The sequence below is a fragment of the Loxodonta africana genome, chromosome 4 (assembly GCF_030014295.1).
Source record: "Loxodonta africana isolate mLoxAfr1 chromosome 4, mLoxAfr1.hap2, whole genome shotgun sequence".
NCBI classification, from domain to species: domain Eukaryota; kingdom Metazoa; phylum Chordata; class Mammalia; order Proboscidea; family Elephantidae; genus Loxodonta; species Loxodonta africana.
In genome coordinates, this window is record NC_087345.1 from 85,743,303 (window position 1) to 85,764,274 (window position 20,972).

Here is a 20,972-nt window from a genome sequence, read left to right on the forward strand (position 1 = left end):
TTTTACATAGTCAATCTTCTTTGTATCCTAGGTTGGTTTTTTAAATATTTAGGATGGTTGTTCTTTATCTCAAAGTAATACCAGATTAAACAATCCCACTACATTCACATAAAAAGAGAATGTTGCTCAGTTGTTAGCTGCATAGGATTTGGATTTCAAAACCTACATACAAAATTAAGATCTAATGTTTATTTGTTCTGTGACTGAAGGATAATCTATTTAGACTCTTTAAATTAGCTTTCAGTATAAAGTACTCTTTCCTAAATGAAAAAGCTCACTTGATTTACAGTAGCACAGAGATTTAGAGATAATTTTTGGGCATTATCATTAAGCCTGCAGATCAATACTTCTACTGAGGTTCATGAAAGGAGCCTGAGTGGCACAGGCGGTTTGTGATAGGCTGCTAACCCAAAGGTTGGTGGTTCACATCTACCAGCGGCTCTGTGGAGCCAGACAAGGCAAACTGCTTCTGTAAAGATTACAGCCAAGAAAACTCTATGGAGAAGTTCTACTCTGTAACACATGGAGTTGCAATTACTGGAGTGCTGACTCCACAGAAGCTAAAAACAATAACAGAGTTTGGGTTTATTATGCCAAAGGAAACACGGAGTATTTTTGTAAAGTGTTAACACTAAAAGAAATCAGAAAAAAATCTTTCCTAGAGATTTATAAAATTAAGTAAATGAATACTTACAGAATTCACAAATTACCTTCATCTTTGAATGTCTATGCTAGAAAAAGATGGAGGTATTTGATTAATTAAATGAATTCATAGTGGAATATCATTAGGATAAACAAAATAAGAGAAATAAGCATAGAGAATGAAGTGATTCCAGCAATGCAGAACATCATGGGTACAGATTAGACATTAAAAGGATGAAAAGCCAGCAGTAGATTAAATAACAATGGCTATTTGTGAGTGTCAATCACTATCATGATATAAAAATAAAGGGATTAAATGGTAGGGTAGCCGATAAAGGCTGCAATTATCAACAAGCTCTAGTGTTGTCCTTTTATAAAAACCAAAGCTATTGTTTTATGTAAAAGATATATCTTTTAATTATATCCTTCATGGCTTATTTTACTTGCTTATTTCTTTTGAAATACGTTTACTAGGTTTGCACAAATAAGGGGATATATTTTAATAATGAGAGCTAGGTCCCTGCCTATCAGGGAAAGCAATTACAAAGAAGCAAAGGGGAAATGCTATGGTAAACTGTGGGCCGCAGAGCTGGAGTCAGAACCATCATTTGGAACTTAGATTTATTTTTATATACAGATAGATGGATACATAGATGAGTTGTACGTGTATAAACTGTTTAGTGTACAAACTGATATTTTTCTATCTCTGTCCACAGACAAATTCCAGGAAGAACTAAAAATTAAATAAATAAGAAAGAAAGTGATTTATTCTAGAAATGGAAGTCTGAACTGGCTTTCTTAAAAACACATTACTTCTGAGACAAAGAAGGTATCGTGTGTATTAGTTTTCAGTGCTGCATAACAGAGGACCAAAAACTTAGAACATTTAAGTAGCACACATTCATTATGTCAGAGTTTCTGTAAGGCAAGAGCATGGCCACTGCTTAGCTTGGTGCCTTCAAGATTTCACAATGGCTGCATCCTCATCTTGAGGCTGAATAGTGGACGGATCCTCTTCCAAAGCTTACTCAAGTTGTTGGCAGAATCAGTTTTCTTATGGCTGTAGAATTGATGACACTGCTTCTTCAAAGCCAACAATGAAGAGAAACTCTAGAGAAATTCAGCTAGCAAGAGGTCATATACATGGTAGCGCAATCCAAGGGTGACACTGCATCTTTCTTACGACATCTAACAATTACAATAATCATATTGTATTAAGTACAAGCAGGCCAAAAGGTCTTTCTCACACTCCCCAGGAGGAGATTATATAAGGGCATGAACATCAAGAGGTCGGGGTGATGGACACCATCTTAAAGTCTATCTGCCACATCTTCTAGAAGAAATATTTCCCTGGAAGGTTGGTAGCAAAAGGAAATGGAAATTTATTGAAACACTAAAACATAAAAAAAAAAAATAGCATTTATAAAATATTAGACAATATGCCATTTTTTAAGTTAAAAAATACTGTCTTTTGTGGACACAACAGAAGAAAGTTATTCTAAAATAAGAGAATCCGCCTAAGTCAACTATAATTCTCAAACCCATAGAATGGCCTGCTCTGACACGTACAGGAGATTATGAAACACATAATTCTAAGGAGAAAGGAATTTGGTGAACATAAAAATACACTCACTCCTCACGTATCCACATGGTTAGGTTCTAAAACCAGGTTGTTAGGGGAGATTGGCCTTCCGGGAGAGTCGAGGGCTACACGCCTTCTTGGCGCAGCTACTCCCCTCCCCATCCCCTCCATTGCTCATCGCTGGTCCGGCACCCCCCCCCCGCCCCGCTCACCTCAAGATGTGTATGGTGTGGTAGGCACCCTTTGCCCATCACACCTTCCCCACTGCAGTGGAGCCTGCAGGGGTTGGAGGTGGCAGTGTTAGTGTTTGGGTGTTGCCTGGCCTGGGTGGGGACCCTGCTCATCTTCCGTCTACCGCAGCCCCTCAGTCCTATGCATCCCAGTTCCCTTTCCGCCTCTTCTTGCCTCCCACCCCTCTCCCCCACCAACCTCCTAGCACCTTCAGGCCCTCCCTCTGCTCTCCTGGCCCATCCACAATCTCACCTCATCCCGCCATTGATCCACAACCTCTGTGGCAAGACTGAGACATAGAGGACAAAAGGGAGAAGGTGTCCTGTGGTTGGTCGACCACCGTCCCTCACGTGGCCCAGTCGTAGCCCAGGCCCAGCCATGGCCCTACATTCAACCCAGACCATCATAGGCGCCGCCTGAAATTTTTTTCTGAAGTTGTGAATGCGAAATATTAGCTAATGAGATAGTCAATCAGTGAGGAGTAGGTGTAATGTGATAGGGAGACAAAAAAAAATGAGATTTGAACAGTCCAGGGGCTTAAATTTTTTTTTTCATCATTTCAAAACCAGTAATTGTACTTCATCACATCAAAAGGAAAAGTATACAGGTTTCTCCTGCTCTCAGAAAGTAGAACGTTCTTATGAAACCTTTTGTAAGCCCAAACGGTGTAAAGGGAAGAAGCAGTTACCATTAATTTATAATTAATTTTTGAGCATTTCCAGATCCAAAAAATAACCTACCAAATCATACCAAATAACATATAAAACCTAAAATAGCACTAACATATAGGATTCACAGATACAGTTCTAAGCTCCGGCGGCTTTATGCTGAGATGTTGAGTGTAGTTCAGGGGCAGGAGCTTGAGGAGGCCTCCCTAGCTGCTCAGGACACGTTTCTGACAGCTTGCTGCAAAACAAAGGCTGAATGCTAATTTTGCTTTTAGCCATTTTATATAAAGGAGAAAATCCTCTTTGAATTTCTTTCAGTTACCAAAAATAGATTAGCCTTTCCTAAAAACAAAGTGGCTGAAAGCAAACTTTCAGAAAGTAGAGGGTACCTGTATTATTATAACAAGTGATTCAGAATGGACATTTAAAAACTTTCAATACCAATTTATCATAAAAAGTTTCAGAAAACAAGGAATGGGGGTAATATCCTCAACGTGATAAAGAACATCTATGAAAAGCCCACACCTAACATCATACTTAATGTTGGGTCTTCTTCTTTGACTGCGGTTCTTTTCTTTGCACTGTTACCAGAAAGCATCTCTTTTTCACAGCTCTGCTTTCTGGCTGTATTTCACTGGTATGTTTATAGAAAGTGTGTTTTAGTGTGTGTGTAAGAGAGAGAGAGACTGGGAGAAGGAGGCATTCTCTGTGAACTAATTAAGCCTCAGTCTTAGGTCAGTGTAATCTGCATAGGCTCTTTAAGTTAGCTTCTGGCATAAAGCACTCATTCCTAAATGAAAAGTTCTTTGATTTATGCTAACATAGAGATTTGTAGTTTTTTTTTAAGTATCTTCATTAAATCTAAACATGAATACTTCTATATAGGTTCATTATTATGTCGTTAGGAACAATAAATGTTTTAGTAAAATATTAACATTATGTAATATAAGAAAGATTTCCTAGTGATTTATAAAATTAAATGAATACTTGTAGATTTCACAAATGATCTATATCTCAACATATCTATACTATAAAAACTTGGAGGTATTGGACTTTCAAGTATTGATTCATAATGGAACATTTTGAAGATAAATAAGAGAATTAAGTTGAAAGAGTGAGGTGATTTCAGTGACACATAAGAGAACATCATGGATATAGTTTATACCATTAGAGGAAAAAATCGGGAGTAGATTGCCTACACAATGATTAATTGTAGCTGACGTAATCATAATCCTAATATAAAAATAAAATAAATGGGTATGGTATCAGAGTAGTCTTATAGGCTACATTCTCAATAAATGTTAGTGGTTTCCTTTCATAAAAGCAAAACTATTTTTTTAAGGTAGTGATACATTTTTGAACTGTAACCTTCAGGGCTTGTTGTACTTGTTTATTCCTTAGGGTATATATGAAAGGATTTAAGAGAGGTGCAATTGAAGTGTTGAGCACTGCAACCCCCTTGTTTAAAGTGACCCTCTCCTCTGCAGAAGGTTTCATATACATAAAAATGCAGCTGCCATAAGAGATAGAGACAACAATCATGTGGGAGGAACAGGTGGAAAAAGCCTTCTTCCTCTGCTGGGCAGAAGGAGCCTTCAGAATTGTTCTCAGAATATATGCATAGGAGAGTGTCACCAGTGCCAATGTAACCAGCAGTATGACAATGGCTGAAATAAAACCTAACAATTCTATGGACCGTGTGTCTGTGCAGGAGAGTTTCAGGATAGGAGAATAGTCACAGGCAAAGTGGTCAATGATATTAGCATCACAGAATTCCAACCTTAAGTACATGATAAGCCCAGGAGAGATTGTTAACAGCCCAGCCAACCAAGAGGTAACAACCAGCTGGGTACAAACTCTGTTTTCCATTATTGTCGCATAGTGAAGGGGTATGCAGATGGCCACATAGCGGTCATAGGACATGGCAGTCAACAGGAAGAACTCTGATGCACCCAAGAAGATGACAAAAAACAATTGTGTTACACAAGCATCATAGGAAATTGTACTATCCATAGCCACAATGCTGACCAGGTACCTCGGGATACAGACTGATGTGAATGACATTTCTAAAAATGAAAAATGCCTAAGAAAGAAATACATGGGTGTTTTGAGTTGGGAATTCAATACAGTGAGCAGGATAATTGTCAAATTTCCAGTGACACTCAATAAATATGTTAGAAGTAGACAAAAGAAAGTCACAATTTGCCAGTTTGGATCATCGGTTAGTCCAACAAGAATAAATGTTGTTACCATTGTATAGTTTCTCATGGTTAAATTTCTTCTGAATTCTGTCAGAACTGGAAGAAAATTACTTCTAAGTTTAAAAATCACTACTAAATATAAATTTAATGTTACGAAAAATAAAGTAACTCAGTTGAAATTTACATGTTCTTTTTCTTCCATGATTTTAACCATAGACATAGCAGTCAGCACCCAGGATTGATTCAGCTTATTTCATCTCCTTCTCCACAGCAACTTAAAAAACTAAACTCACTGCCGTTGAGTGGATTCAAATTCATATTAACCCTATAGAACAGAGTGGAACTGCCCCATGCGGTTTCCAAGGTAATGATCTTTACAGAAGCAGATTGCCACACCTTTCTCCTGCAGAGAAGCTGGTGGGCTTGAACCACTGACTTTTGGTTAGTAGGTGAACACTTTAACCACTGTGCCACCAGGGCTTCTTCTCTCCTTATCTGGACACTCATTTTCTAATCTCCCTTTTCAAACCATCTTTACTTTGCAAAACAATGGCTTTGCTACTACCTATTAAAAAAAAAAAGCACCTGTAAATTCCTTTTTGAAAGTTTTATTAAAGATACTGAGATATCGCTTCTTCAATTTTATTGCATCCATAAGAAAACACTTTTTGTAGATTAGCTCAGTTATATCTCTTGTTAAAACAATCTTCTGCTCAGTCTCACTCAGTATGCTGTCTATTCTGCATTCTTTTACATTTAAAACAGCCAATCAAATGTGAATTTTTTATAGTTGAACTTTTATAAAAATGGCTGTTTTCTGAGAATATCTTTCTAGTTAATCTTTGAGTTCCTTGATACCAGCAATTGAAACTGCTTTTATTAGAAAGAACTTATGAAATATAGCAAAATGTGACTGTCAAAATTACTGTATAAATTTCAAGTTAAAATTTTACATGAAATATGGAATTACTTTTTTCAATTATCCAGTCACAACTTTGTGAATAACTTTACCAACATAAGAAAGATTAATTTCCATTCAGTAATAATAAAGTACCAAGAAGAAAAACAAAAACAAAAAAAGAAAACTCATTCCATGGAGTCAATTCCCACTTGTAATAACCCTATAAAACAGAGTAGAACTTCTGTGTAGGGTGTCGAAGGAGTGCCTAGGTGATTAGAACAACTGATCTTTTCTTTAGCAGCCGAGCTCTTAACCACTGCACCACCAGGGATCCAATAAAATATCTAAGCCTTTATTAAAGGCAAAGAAATGTGTACCAGTCAAATTTTTAATAAAAAGTATTGAAAATTTTTGTTCGTGGAGATATTTGGATATAGGTGTCCTTTCAGATATGCACATTGAAACTTTATCATGAGTCACACAAGTATTTTCTTGCTTATAATTTTAAATTTAATTCATTCAATGCTATATAGTCTATTACTCACAATATAATAGATTCTGTGGTAAGTATTTTGTACACAAAACAACAGAACACTGAAAATACTTACTTTCCATGAATTCCACAAGAGTTTTACTTACTGATATATTGTGATTTTTTTCTTTAGTATCACAAGCCTAAAAGGTAAGAAGAATGAATTTTGCAATAAAATATTTATGTCTTTCAAACCCATACTTTTTCTTTGTTTCCTAAATCTCACTGGAGACCTTATTAATTCTAAAATCCAGGAACATTCAATAACAAATGTAAACCTTGTTGGATCTCTTTCTCTTTCCAATCAGCACACAGCTGGCTTTTTCAGAGATATTTTTTTCTGATTTTCTTTCAAATAAAAGTGTATATCTGGGTTCATCCTAGAAATCTACTAATTAAGCTATTTATTTGGAATCAAACTAGTAGATATTTTTTCAACAGATTTTCTGATCCTCTCTTGAAGACATCACAGTAGATTTATCTCTGCCTTTGACAACACAGAGGAATTTACTCAGGTGTAAGGCCCTGGGGATTCTTGTGGAGAAGATACTAATTGACTATCTTCATCATAAATTAAAATAAATAAATAAATAACAGAATTAATTGTGTCTTTATGGGATCTATTGGGAAATCTGAAATGTTAAAATGGAGTCTAATTCCCATATAATTTTTTTTTTTTTTTAATAGTAGGGATTAAAATGTTGTATTAACAACCTGGGAAACCCTGGTGGCACAGTGGTTGAGTATGGCTGCTAACCAAAAGGGCGGCAGTTCAAATCTACCAGCAGCTCCTTGGAAACCCTGTGGGGCAGTTCTACCCTGTCCCATAGGGTCACTATGAGTCAAAATTGACTCCACGGCAACAGATTTTTTGGTTATTGACAACTTGAGGGGCCCCGGATGGTGCAAACGGTTAATTGTAATAATAAATGAAACGTTGGCAGTTCGAACCCACAGAGAGACACTAGCAATAACAGCAATTTACAAACTGATGTTTTTCAATCTATCTGAGCCAAGAGTAATCCAAAGAGAAGAAAACCGGAGGTCTCCCACTCTCCATTTGAAAAGGAGAAGTGAGATAGTTATGTTGGCCTCTGTCTAATGACACCATCGTCTATGACCTCTAAATTTCTGAATCTTCACCAGTTACTCATAATACATGTTTTTGAGGCCTAATATATTCTTTCTTATCCTCCTCACATGTGAAATATTTATTATATACTAACAAATTTCAAATAATATTTTAAATATTTTGTTGAAATATATATTATATACTAACATGGTAGCCAGGGAAAATCACGTAACTGATATTTTGGAAAGTACCTAATCACATAATTGAAATTTAATAAAATACCTTTAGGGAAAAAGTATCTAGAAATCTGTTCATATGTCCTCTAAACTATGGAAAAGATTCCTTCTTGCATACATTATTATGCAAAATACAAGAAACTAAGAAAACTAAATTCTTCACATTTATCCTTTATCAAGAAAACTAGAGTTTAAATGTGTAGAAATGTTTGGAAAAAAATGCGAATTTGTAAGAATAAAATATAGATTTTCTACAGAAACTAATACTAGTAATTAATTAAGATTTATGTATACATGCGTGTGTATGTGTATATATATATATAAATTCTCTTCATGGAGGATTAATTATATTTTAGAAAATATCTAAAATTAAATACTTAAGTAACTAGAATAATATTTCACTTTTTACTAATTATCTCCTCATAATCTCTAAAAACAGCAGAGAAAACATACTTGTTATGTTTGATAAGGAAGCAAAACTATTTGTATTGATACGGAAAAAAGAGAACTTTTAGATAAAATAGGTCAGCCATGCACAATTGTGGAATTAATGAAGAAATGTATTGAAGAGTACTGCATTTGTTTATAGCGGTGTTCCTGAAATGGCTATAGGAAGAATGGTTGGTTTGGAAAAAAGCTGGATATGAAGCAGAGGAAAATCTTATTTTAAAGGTTGTTGCACAAGCAATGAAATCTAAAGAGATTAAAATTCCATAATGAAGGGAAACCTTCTGAAGTAACACCAATATTTTCAGGTGTTTTTCACTGGAGTCGATTGCTGTATCTGACCTGTGGTCAGAGATGAGAATTTGAGCTTGGTTCCAGTGGAGAAGTGTTTTTCTGGTTCAGAAAAATCAACAAAACTATTGGCAGTCCAACAGAGTCGGAGTGAAAAATGGGAAAATGTATGAACCTCAAATAAAAATTTAGGCCACTTTCATAAAGACACCTGCCAAATTCCAAAGCCAGATGGCATTGAAGGCAAAACAGTTAAGCAGGTCCAGCAGTCTTCTCCTTAGGCATCTAAAGAGCTAATCTCTACATTTCTGAAAAACCTACTCTAAATGGTAAAAAAATATAAATCCTATCCCTACCACAGGTTATTAATTATACATTTGGAGAGCCACACACTAGATACAGGAGTTTTCCAGAGGTAGACTGAGTCTAAGTAAAATCCAGCTTCGATTTAACACATTTTCACTTTTGATTAATTCAGTCAGCTTACCTCTATTTGCATATCAGAGAAAATATTTTAACTTACCAGAAGCATATAAAGGTTTAAAATATAGTTACTTGCATTCAACACAAATAAACAAGTGTACCAACATATAGGATTTTAAAACTAATAAAAGACAATAGAATTAAATCCAGTAGTGATCCAGACAGCATACAGGTGACAAAGATCATAAATTTATTATTATTACATAGAAGAGAATGGAAAAATAGTCAAAGTAATTTTAAATCTGTAGATTGCAATAGCTATCTGAAAACTTCATAAAGGAATCAATAAACATTTTAGTATTATATAGTAAATTATTGAAAGTTAAGAACCCAGAGAATCATCTTAAAAGCAATAGGATACTGAATGTGTAAAATGAAATACAGGTCAATATTAAACACCCAAAGGAAGCAGAGAAAGAAAAAAAAAAGGGGGGGGCATAAGAGACACATGGTAAATAGTCAAAAGTTCTAATGTGTATGTAAATTGGCATCCCAGAGAGAGAGTAAAGTAAATACAGGACTGAAGCAATATTGAAAGCAATAACTTCCAAGAATTTTCCAAGTGCTGAAGATACCAACCTGTAGACTCAATAATGTCAGTGAAACTCAAGAAGTAGAATTATAATGACACCCACTCTTGATGGTCTCTTTGTTAAAGACTAAAGAAATTAAACACGGGCAAAATTATTACAAGTTCAAAACCCTCAACAGTGAGACTTTTTGTTTGTATAGTTTTTTTGTTGTTATTGTTTTATTTTTGTTTTTAAATATCTCCAGCCAGTAACTAAGCATACTAACCTCAAATTACCAATAGCAAAGGGAAAATGGGACAGGTAACGAAGGAATGGTGTATAAATACCATACATGGTACTCATCTGTGCAATTCATCAATATTTCTATTCTTCTTTGTATCAATTAGAATGCAGAAAGTAAAACAGAAATATCACCTGGGTGGATTTCATACAAGAAACACATTATCCAGATTGGAACATTTAAAATAGAAAGAAAAAAAAAAAACACCAAGGTAACTAAGAGATAATAACCATTACCTCAGGGATGAGGTTGTTTTAAAAGTTAAGGCAGTGTGATGTACATCATGAAGTATATTGACAGTTCTACCTTGGTCCCTAGGATATCTGCTCTGAGGGTTGTTGTTGTTCGGTGCCCTTGAGTCAGTTCTGACTGTAGTGACCCTATGCACAACAGAATCCTGCCCGGTCCTGCGCCATCCTTACAATTGTTGCTATGCTTGAGCCCATTGTTGCAGCCACTGTGTCAATCCGTCTCATTGTGGTTCTTCCTCTTTTTCGATGACCTTGTACTTTACCATTCATGATGTCCTACTCCACGGACTGACCCCTCCTGATAACATGTCCAAAGTATGTGAGATGTAGCCTCACCATTCTTGCTTCTAAGGAGCATTCTTGCTATACTTCTTTCAAGACAGATTGGTTCATTCTTTAGCCACTCCATGGTATATTCAATATTCATCACCAAGAACACAATTCGAAGGCATCAATTCTTTTTTGGTCTTCCTTATTCATTGTCCAGTTTTTGCATGCATGTGAGGCAATTGAAAACACCATGGCTTGGGTCAGGTGCACCTTAGTCCTCAAGGTGACATCTTTGCTTTTCAACACTTTAAAGAGGCTTTTTGCAGCAGATTTGCCCAATGCAATTTGTCTTTTGATTTCTTGACTGATGCTTCCATGGGTGTGGATTGTGATTCCAAGTAAAATGAAATCCTTGACAACCTCAATCTTTTCTCCATTTATCGTGATGTTGCTTATCGGTCCAGTTTTGAGGATTTTTATTTTCTTTATGTTGAGGTCGTGAAAGCTATGGTCTTTGATCTTCATCAGCGTTTCAAGCCCTCTTCACTTCCAGTAAGCAAGGTCGTGTCACCTGCATAACCCAGGTTGTTAATGAATCTTCCTCCAGTCCTGATGCCCTGTTCTTCATATAGTCCAGCTTCTTGGATTATTTGCTCAGCATACAGATTGAATAGGTATGGTGATAGGCTACAACCCTGACTCACACCTTTCTTGACTTTAAACCAGGCGGTATTCCCCATGTCCTTTTTGAACAACTGCCTCTTGATTCATGTACAGATTCTTCATGAGCACAGTTAAGTGTTTTGGAATTCCCATTCTCACCAATGTTATCCATAACTTGTTATAATTCACACAGTTGAATGCCTTAGCATAGTCAATAAAACACAGGTAAACATCTTTCTGGTATTCTCTGCTTTCAGCCAGGAACCATCTGACATCAGCAATGGTATCCCTGGTTCCATGTTCTCTTCTAAATCCAGCTTGAATTTCTGGCAGTTGATGTACTTCTGCAGCAGCTTTGGAATAATCTTCAAAAAATTTTGCTTGCATGTGATATTAATGATGTTGTTTGATAATCTCCACATTTGGTTGGTGATCCTTTCTTTGGAATGGGCACAAATATGGATCTCTTCCTTTCAGTTGGCCAGGTAGCTCTCTTCAAAATTTCTTGGCATAGATGAGTGAGCACTTACAGGGTTGCATCTGTTAGTGGAAACATCTCAATTGATACTCCGTCAGTTCCTGAAGACTTGTTTTTCTCCAGTGCCTTCAGTGAAGCTTGGTCTTCTTCCCTTAGTACCATCAGTTCCTGATTGTGTGTTTTCTCCTGGAATGGTTGCACATCAACAAATTCTTTTTGGTATAGTGACTCCGTGTATTCCTTCCATCTTCTTTTGATGTTTCTTGCAATGTTTAATATTTCTTCATAGAATCCTTCAATATTGCAACTTGAGGCTTGAATTTATTGATGTTTGGGATTCCAATTGACTTTTGTGTGTTTATCTTGTATCCTGCTCCTCTGCTGAATCTTTCTCTTAGTCCCAGCAGTTTTCTTGTGGAGTCTTTAGGGTTGTATGTATAGTGTCATACCATCCTTGAATAGGAATAATTTTATTTCTTTCTTACCAGTTTAGATCCACTTTATTTCTGTTTCTTGCCTTATTGCTCTGGCTAGGGCTTCTAGGTCAATGTTAAATAGAGGTGGTGATAAAGGTCCTCGTTGTCTTGTTCCTTTTTTCAGGGGGAATGTTTTTAGCCTCCCCATTTAGAATGATTTTGGCTGTTTTATTTCATATAGATGTCCTTTATCATGTTGGGAAATTTAATCTCTTGCTATGGCTGCTACTCAAAAGGTTAGCAGTTCAAATCCATCATTCACTCCATGGAAACCCTGTGGGGCAGTACTACTCTGTCCTACAGTGCCACCAGGAGTTGGAATCAAGTCTATGGCAATGATTTTTTCCTATTTAATTGAGAGTTTTTATCAAGAATGAGTGTGGGACTTTATTGGATGCCTTTTCTGAGTTGTTTGAGACAATCATGTGATTTTTTTTCTTTTGTTTTATTTATATGGTGGGCTACTTTGATTGATTTTTTAATATTGAACCATCCTTGCATAGCTGGTATGAATCCCACTTGGTTGTTGTGTGTGTGTGTTTTTTTTTTTTTTATGATACAGAATTCTATTGGCTAGAGTTTTGTTGAGAATTTTTGCATCTATATCTGTGAGATATATTCATCTGTAATATTCTTTTTTTGTTGCGTCTTTGCCTGCTTTTGGTATCTGGTTATGTTGGCTTCATAGAAAGAATTTGGAAGTATGCCTTCCTTTTCTATATTCTGAAATAGTTTGAATAGTACTAGTGCGATCTCTTCTCTGAATGTTTGGTAGAATTCTCTAGTGAAGCCATTTGGGCCAGGACTTTTGTTTTGCTGGGAAGTTTTTTTTTTTTTTTTTTTTTTAATTACTTTTCAAAATCTTCTCTTGTTATGAGTGTCTTCAGACCTACAACTTCAATTTGTGTTAGTTTAGGTAGGTAGCGTGTTTCTAGAAATTTGTCCATTTCTTCCAGGTTTTCAAAATTGTTGGAGTAAACTTTTTCATAGTACACTGTTATGATGCTTTTTGTTTCAGTTGGGTCTGCTGTAATGTCCCCACTTTCATTTTTTATTTGGATTATTTGCTTCCTTTCTAGTTTTCTTTTGTCATTTTCACCAATCATTTGTTGATTTTGTTGATTCTTGAAAAGAACCAACTTTTGATTTTGTTGATCCTTTCTATTGTTTTTCTATTTCATTTTTTTCTGCTCTGATCTTTATTATTTCCTTTCTTCTGGTGCCTCTGAGCTTCTTTTGCGTTTCTCTTTTTACATGTTGGAGTTGTAAAGCTAACGTTTTGAGTATATCTCTTTCTTCTTTTTTTGATGTGTGCATCTATTGCAATAAATTGACCTCTGAACAGTGCCTTTGCTGTGTCCCAGAGATTTTGGTATGATATGTTTTCATTCTTATTTGATTCTAGGACTTCTTTGAGTCTATCTTTGATTTCTTCTTTTATGCAGTGGTTATTAAGCAAGTTGTTATTCAGTTTCATTTCTTTTTTCCCCATTATTCTTCCTCTTACTATTTTCTGCTTTTATGGTGTTGTGATCAGAGAAGATGTTTTGTATTATTACAATATTTTGGACTTTGTTGAGGGTTGCTTTGTGGCCTAAGATGAGATCTATTCCGGAGAATGTTCACGTGCATTGGAAAAAAATGTGTAATTTGGTCCTATGGGATTATTCCCTATATGTCTATAAGGGCAAGTTAATTGAATGTATTCTGTATTTTTGTTGGATTTCTTTCTAGATGTTCTGTCCTTTACAAAGAGTGGTGTGTTGATGTCTCTTCTATTACTGTGGAACTGTCAATTTTTTTCAGTGTTCTTAGAGTTTGTTTTATGTATTTTGTAGGCCTGTCGTTGTGTGCGTAGATATTTCTTATGGTTATGTCATCATTATGGATTGTCTCTTTAATCATTATATAATGTCCTTCCTTGTCTGTTATTATGGATTTTGCCTTAAAGTCTATTTTATCTGAAATTTGTATTGTCACTTCTGCTCTTTTTTGGTTACTGTTTGATGATATATTTTTTCCCATCATTTGATTTTTAATATGTTCATGTCTTTGTTTCTAAGGTATGTCTCTTGTAGGCTGCATATTGATGGGTCGTATTTTTTTATCCATTCTGTCACTGTCTCTTTATGGGTGAATCTAAGCATCGATACAGGTGACTTTATTGTTGTCATTTTTTAATTGCACTTTAGATGAAGGTTCTCAGAACAAACTACCTTCTCATTAAACAATTAGCACACATGTTGTTTTATGACATTGCTTAATTGTGGGGTTATTAGCCAACCCCACAACAAGTCAACACTCTCCCTTCTCGAGTCTGGATTCCCTGTTACCAGCTTTCTTGTCCCTTTCTGCCTTCTAGCCCTTACCCCTGGGCTGGTGTGTCACCTTAGTCTCCTTTTGTTCTATGGGTCTGACTAATCTTTGGATGAAAGGTGAACCTCAGGAGTGGCTTTCTTTACTGAGCTGAAAGGGTTTCCAGGGGCCATACTCTAGGGGTTTCTCCAGTCTCTATCAGGCCAGTAAGTCTGGTCTTTTTTCTGAGTTAGAATTTTGTTCCACATTTTTCTCCAGCTCTGTCCAGGACCCTCTATTGTGATCTCTGTCAGAGCAATCAGTGGTTGTAGCTGGGCACAATCTAGTTATACTGGACTCAATCAGGAGGAGGCCATGGTAGTTGTGGTCCATTAGTCCTTTAGACTAATCTTTTCCTTGTGTCTTTAGTTTTCTTCATTCTCCCTTGCTCCCAAACGGGTGAGACCAGTAGAATATCTTAGATGGTCGCTCTCAAGCTTTTAAGGCCCCAGACACTACTCACCAAAGTTGAATGTAGAACGTTTTCTTTATAAATTATGTTATGCCAATAGAGCTAGATGTTCCCAGACAGCACGGTTTCCACAGCCCTCAGCCAAGTGAACAAGCCATCAAAGATTGTTTCTTTTTGTGTTTAAACCTTTTCATGATTTTTTGTAGTAGTGGTCTTGTACAATATTTGTCCTTTTGTGATTGACATTTCATTCAGCATAATGCCCTCCAGATTCATCCATGTTGTGAGATGCTTCACAGATTCAGCATTGTTCTTTATAGTCGTGGAGTACTCCATTGTGTGTATGTGCCATAATTTGTTTCTACATTCATCTGTTGATGGGCTTCTAGGTTGTTTCCATTTTTCTGCTATTGTGAGTGATGCTGCAATTTACATGAATGTGCATATGTCTATTTGTGTGACAGCTCTTATTTCTCTAAGATATATTCCTAGGAGTTGGACTGCCAGATCATATGATATTTCTAGCTTTCTAAGGAAGTGCCATATCATTTCCCCAAATTGTTGTAGCATTCTGCTTTCCCAGCAGCAGTGTGTAAGAGTTCCAATCTCCCCACAGCCTCTCCAACATTTCTTATTTTTTGTTTTTTTTATTTGTGCCATTACTGCTGGGGTGAGATGGTATCCTATTGTGGTTTTGATTTGCATTTCTCTGATGGCTAGCGATAGAGAGCATTTCCTCATGTGTCTGTTAGCTGCTCCAATGTCTTCTTTGATGAAGTGTCTGTTCATTTCCTTTGTCCATTTAAATTGGATTATTTTTCCCTTTGTTGTAGCAATGTTGGATTTTCCTGTAGATTTTAGAGCTTAGACCCTTTGTCGGATTTGTCACAGCCAAATTTTTTTTTCCCGATCTCTAGTTTCTCTTTTCACTTTTTTGGTGAAATCTTTTGATGAGAATAAGCGTTTAATTTTTAGAAGATCCCAGTTATCTAGCTTATCTTCTACTGTTTGTGTTCTTAGTGATGGTATGTACCCTGTTAATGCCTTGTATTAGGGCCTCTAATGTTGCTTCTATTTTTTCTTCTGTGATTTTTATAGTTTTTGGTTTATATTTAGGTCTTTGATCCATTTTGAATTAGTTTTTGTGTATGGTGTGAGGTATGGGTCCTGCTTCATTTTTTTTAGAGGCGAACATCCAATTTTGCCAGCGCTCTTTGTTAAAAGAATGTCTTTTTCCCATTTGATGGACTTTGGGCCTTTGTTGAATATCACAAGACCATAGGTGGATGAATTCACATCTAGGTTCTCAATTCTATTCCATTGGTCAAAGTGTCTGTCTCTGTACAAGCACCAGGCTGTTTTGACTACCGTAGCTGTATAGTAGGTTCTGAGGTCAGGTAGTGCAAGTCCCTCCATTTTATTCTTCTCCAATATTCTTATCTGGGGCCTCTCTCCTTTCCATACAAAGTTAATGATTATTTTTTTTCATCTCTTTAATGAAAGTTGTTGGTATTTTGATCAGGATTGCCTTGTATTTGTAAATTCCTTTGGGTAGAATTGTCCATTTTCACAATGTTGAGTCTACCTGTCCATGAATATAGTATGTTTTTCCATTTATGCACATCTCTTTTGGTTTCTTGCAGTACTGTTTTGTAGTTTTCTTTGTGTAGGTCTTTTACATCACTGTTAGATTTATTCCTAAGTTATTTATTTTTTTTTTTAGGGGCTATTATAAATGGTATTGTTTTCCTGATTTCCTTTTTGTTGTTCTCTTTATCGGTGTCCAGGAATGTAACTGATTTTTGTATATTTATATTATATCAGGCAACTCTGCTGAATCCTTCTATTAGCTCCAGTAGTTTTCTCATGGAGTTTATTGGATTTTCTATGTATAGCATCATATCATCCACAAATAGGGACAGTTTTACTTCTTTCTTACCACTTTGGATGCCCTTTAGTTCTTTGTCTTGCATTATTGCTCTAGCTAGGACTTTCAGCACAATATTGAATAAGAGTGGTTATAAAGGATGTCCTTGTCTTGTTCCTGTCCTCAAGGGGAATGTTTTCAGCCTTCTTACATTAAGAATGATGTTGGCTGTTGGTTTTGTAAAACTAATAAAAAACCTAACCCATTGCCTTTGAGTTGATTCTGAATCGTAGTGACCCTATATAGATGCTCTTTATTATGCTGAGGATTTTCACTTCTATACTTATTTTATTAAGAATTTTTACCAGTAATGTGTGTTGGACTTTGTTGAATGCCTTTTCTGTGTCAATTGAGATGATCGTGTGATTTTTTTCTTTTTTTTATGTGGTGTGTTACGTTGGTTGATTTTCTAATGTTGAACCATCCTTGCTTAAACCTAAAAAAAAAAAAAAAAAACCTTACCAGGTATGAATTCTACTTGATCATGGTGTTTTTTTTTTTTTTTTTTTGACATGCTGAATTCTATTGGCTAGAATTTTGTTGAGAATTTTTGCATCTATATTCATGGCAGACATTAGTCTGCAATTTTCTTTCTTTTTTTTTTGTGATGTCATTGCCTGATTTTGGTATCAGGGTTGTGTTGGCTTCATAGAATGAATTTGGAAGTGTCCCTTCCTTTTCTATATTCTGAAATAGTTTGAGTAGTACTGGTGTAAGCTCTTCTCTGAGTGTTTGGTAGAATTCTCCAGCGAAGCTATCTGGGCCAGGGCTTTTTGTTGTTGTCTTAATACCTTTTCAAACTCTTCTCTTGTTATGGGTCTGTTCAGATTTTCAACAACACTTTATGTGTGTTTGTGTAGGTAGTGTGTTTCTGGAAATTTTTCCACTTCCTGTAGATTTTCAAATTTGTTGGAGTATAGTTTTTCATAATATTCTGTTATGATCCTTTTTACTTTATTTGGGTCTGTTGTAACGTCCTCCATTTCATTTCTTATTTGGGTTATTTGCATCCTCTCCAGTTTTTCTTTTGTCAATTTGGCCAGTAGTTTGTTGGTTTTGTTTTTTTTCATCTTTCTATTGTTTTTATATTCTCTATTTCATTTATTTCTGCCCTGATCTTTATTATTTCCTTTCTTCTGGTGACTGTGGGCTTCTTTTGCTGTTCTTTTCATTTATTTGAGTTGTGTAGCTAACGTTTTGATTTTGTCCCTTTCTTCTTTTTCGATATGGCACTGCTTGCACTGTGTCCCAAAGGTTTTAGTATGATGTATTTTCATTCTTGTTTGATTTTAGGACTTTTTTGATTCCGTCTTTGATTTTTTTCTATTACCCACTGGTTTTTATTTATTCAGTTTCCATGTAAATTTTTTTTCCTTGAGTTATGGCTGCTAAAGAAAAGTTTAGCTGTTCAAATCCACCAGGCGCTCCTTGGAAACCCTATGAGGGAGTTCTACTCTGTCCTATAGAGTTGCTATGAGTTGGAATCAACTGAACGGCAATGGATTTGGTTTGGGTTTTAGTTCTTCCTGTCGTTAATTTCTACTTTGATGGTGTTGTCGTCAGAGAAGATACTTTGCATTTTATCAATGTTTTCGATTTTGCTGAGGATTCCTTTGTGGCCTAAAATGTGGTCTGTTTACAGAACATTCCATGTCTGTTGGAAAAGAATGTGTACTTTATGGCTGTTGGGTTGAGTATTCTATTTTTGTCTATGATTTCAAGTTGGCTGATCGTGTCCCTGAGATCTTCTGTATCTTTGTTGAGTTTCTTTCTAGATCTTCTATTCTTTTCTGAAAGTGGTGTGTTGAAGCCTCCTTCTATGATTGTGGAACTGTCAATTTCTCTATTCAGTGCTGTTACAGTTTGTTTTATGTATTATGGAGTCCTGTCATTGGGTGCACAGATATTCATCATGGTTATGCCTTCTTGATGGATCATCCCTTTAATCATTATATAGTGCCGATCTCGTCTTTTATGGTGGATTTTGTTTTAAAGTCTTTTTTGTCAAAGATTAGTTTTGCCACTGCTGCTTTTTTTTTTTTTTTTTGGTAGCTGCTTCCTTGATATCCCACATCATTCTCAGGGTTTCTTCATTTTTCTTTGTTCTTTTTCCTGATTTTTCTTCAAACACAGTGATAGCCAAGTATTTGTCTTTAATTTTGCTGATCCTGTGTTCCATTGTTTCGAATCTGCTCCTCAGACCTTCTATGACACTGCCATTTATGAAATCTTGTTGTTTATCTTTTGGATATCTAATTTTTTTTGTATGATTTCTGGTTCTGAATTTATTTTGACATTTTGTGCCTGGATTATTTCCTGAATTCTTCCATCATTTGTATGTATTTTCCACAATTTTGTCTGCCTTTGCCATGAATTTGCCTACTTTTTCTTCCTTTTTGTCTGCTTTTTTCTTCAACTCTTGGATAGCTCTGAATAGTAGAGATTTGAATCCCCTATCAGGTAGTTCCAGTGCCTTTTTTTCTACTGGAAAGTCATCTAGTGTTTTATTTTGGATATCTACTGGAACCATCCTGTCCTGTTTCTTTGTATTTTTTGATATTGTCTACTGTCTTTGGTACATTCAGTAATTATTTCCTTCATTTATTGATTGTAGATTTGTTTGTTTCATCCTACATTTTTGTTTTATTTGGTTATGTCTGAACAGGCATACTGTGCGTTCTTTGTTGTTTGCTCATCTGTGGGCACAATACTTTTCACCTCCTTGTCTGATGGGCAGGCCAGTTGCACAGCTATGGTGCAATGGGGCAGGTCCAGTGGGTGCTCTGTCTTCTGGTGGGAACTCCTTTCCCATATGCCCTGTCCACTGATCTCAGACTGCAGTCCAAAATGGCAAATCTGTGCCGTGGTATCTGATGGGGGCCTCCTCTCATATCTCTCCTTGTTTCCTTTCCTTGTCAGTTTGTTATTCCATTCGGTGCTTGGTTGAGTCTTTATATCTTCATTTGACACTAAGTGTTCTAGGGTTGACTTTTGCCTCTGTTCTACTTAGTCTTTTTTATTGTGGTGGGATGGCGTGGTGTTTTTGACTATACCTCCATGTTTGCAAATTTCCTCTTCTCTGTGGGGTTTTCAATGGATGATTTTTCAGAAGTAGATCACCCAACCTTTCTTCTGAGAGGACTCACGGTGAACTTGAATCACCAATCTTTCACTTAGGAGTGAGAGCATTAACTCTTTGTACCACCCAGGGACTCTTATTTATCATCTATCTGTTATTTATTATCAGATCTTCCCCACTGTGGGTACACATTCATGTATGTTTTATAAAATCATTAAACTGCACAATTAAAAATGGTATATTTTACACTATATAATTTAAACTCATTTAACATAATTATTAAAATTGGAAAAAGACATTTCAATCGAATCATCAAGTGCTCAATTAAAGCAAAAATAGTAAGGATGATTATAAAGACTATGTTATACTTTTTCTTTGATTACTTATACAGTGTCTTTTGGTGTGTGAATAGGGTCCCTATGAGCTGGACTCAACTCGAAGGCAACGGGTTTGGTTTTTGGTTTAGTATGTTCAAGACTATATTTCCAGATTAAACACTGTCAAAATATCTAATAAATATTTGTTCAATGGATAGAAACACCTTTTTATTTCACACTGACACAAAATTAAATGATTTTCCATGGCTAAATGTTATGTTAGTGAAAGTTCATCATGTATGGTGAGTATAGATTTGGGTTTTTTTTTTTTTTTTTTTTTTTTGCTTTCTTTAAGATTAAACTAGGATTGATAACTTCATGCAACATTACACCCCCGAACTTTATTCTCAGTTTATGCTATGTTTATTGACATTTCATCGTGTCAAGAATTTGTGTTTATAGCAAGTGTCAGTAAGAAATTGTTTTTGTTGTTGATAGGTGACGTCGAGTGAATTTTAACTTATACTGATACCATGTGATAGACTGGACCTGCCTCATAAGGTTTTTTAGGCCATAATCCTTGCAGAAGCAGGTTATCAGGTCTTTCTGCCACTAAGCCACTGGTGGGTTCAAACTGTCAACCTT

At 35.8% G+C, this 20,972-nt stretch overlaps 1 protein-coding gene across 1 annotated transcript; it reads right to left on the minus strand.

The window, feature by feature from the left end:
* Window positions 1-4,452: 4,452 nt before the first annotated feature.
* LOC100655040 (olfactory receptor 6C75-like) lies at window positions 4,453-5,873 on the minus strand. Its single transcript, XM_003405511.3, has one exon. The coding sequence runs from the start codon at window positions 5,389-5,391 to the stop codon at window positions 4,453-4,455; it is 939 nt and encodes a 312-aa protein (XP_003405559.1). The 5' UTR covers window positions 5,392-5,873.
* Between the last annotated feature and the right edge of the window lie 15,099 nt (window positions 5,874-20,972).

Bases quoted from the DNA above. Each gene is read 5' to 3' on its own strand.
- LOC100655040 (XM_003405511.3), bottom strand. From the start codon at position 5,391: ATGAGAAACTATACAATGGTAACAACATTTATTCTTGTTGGACTAACC.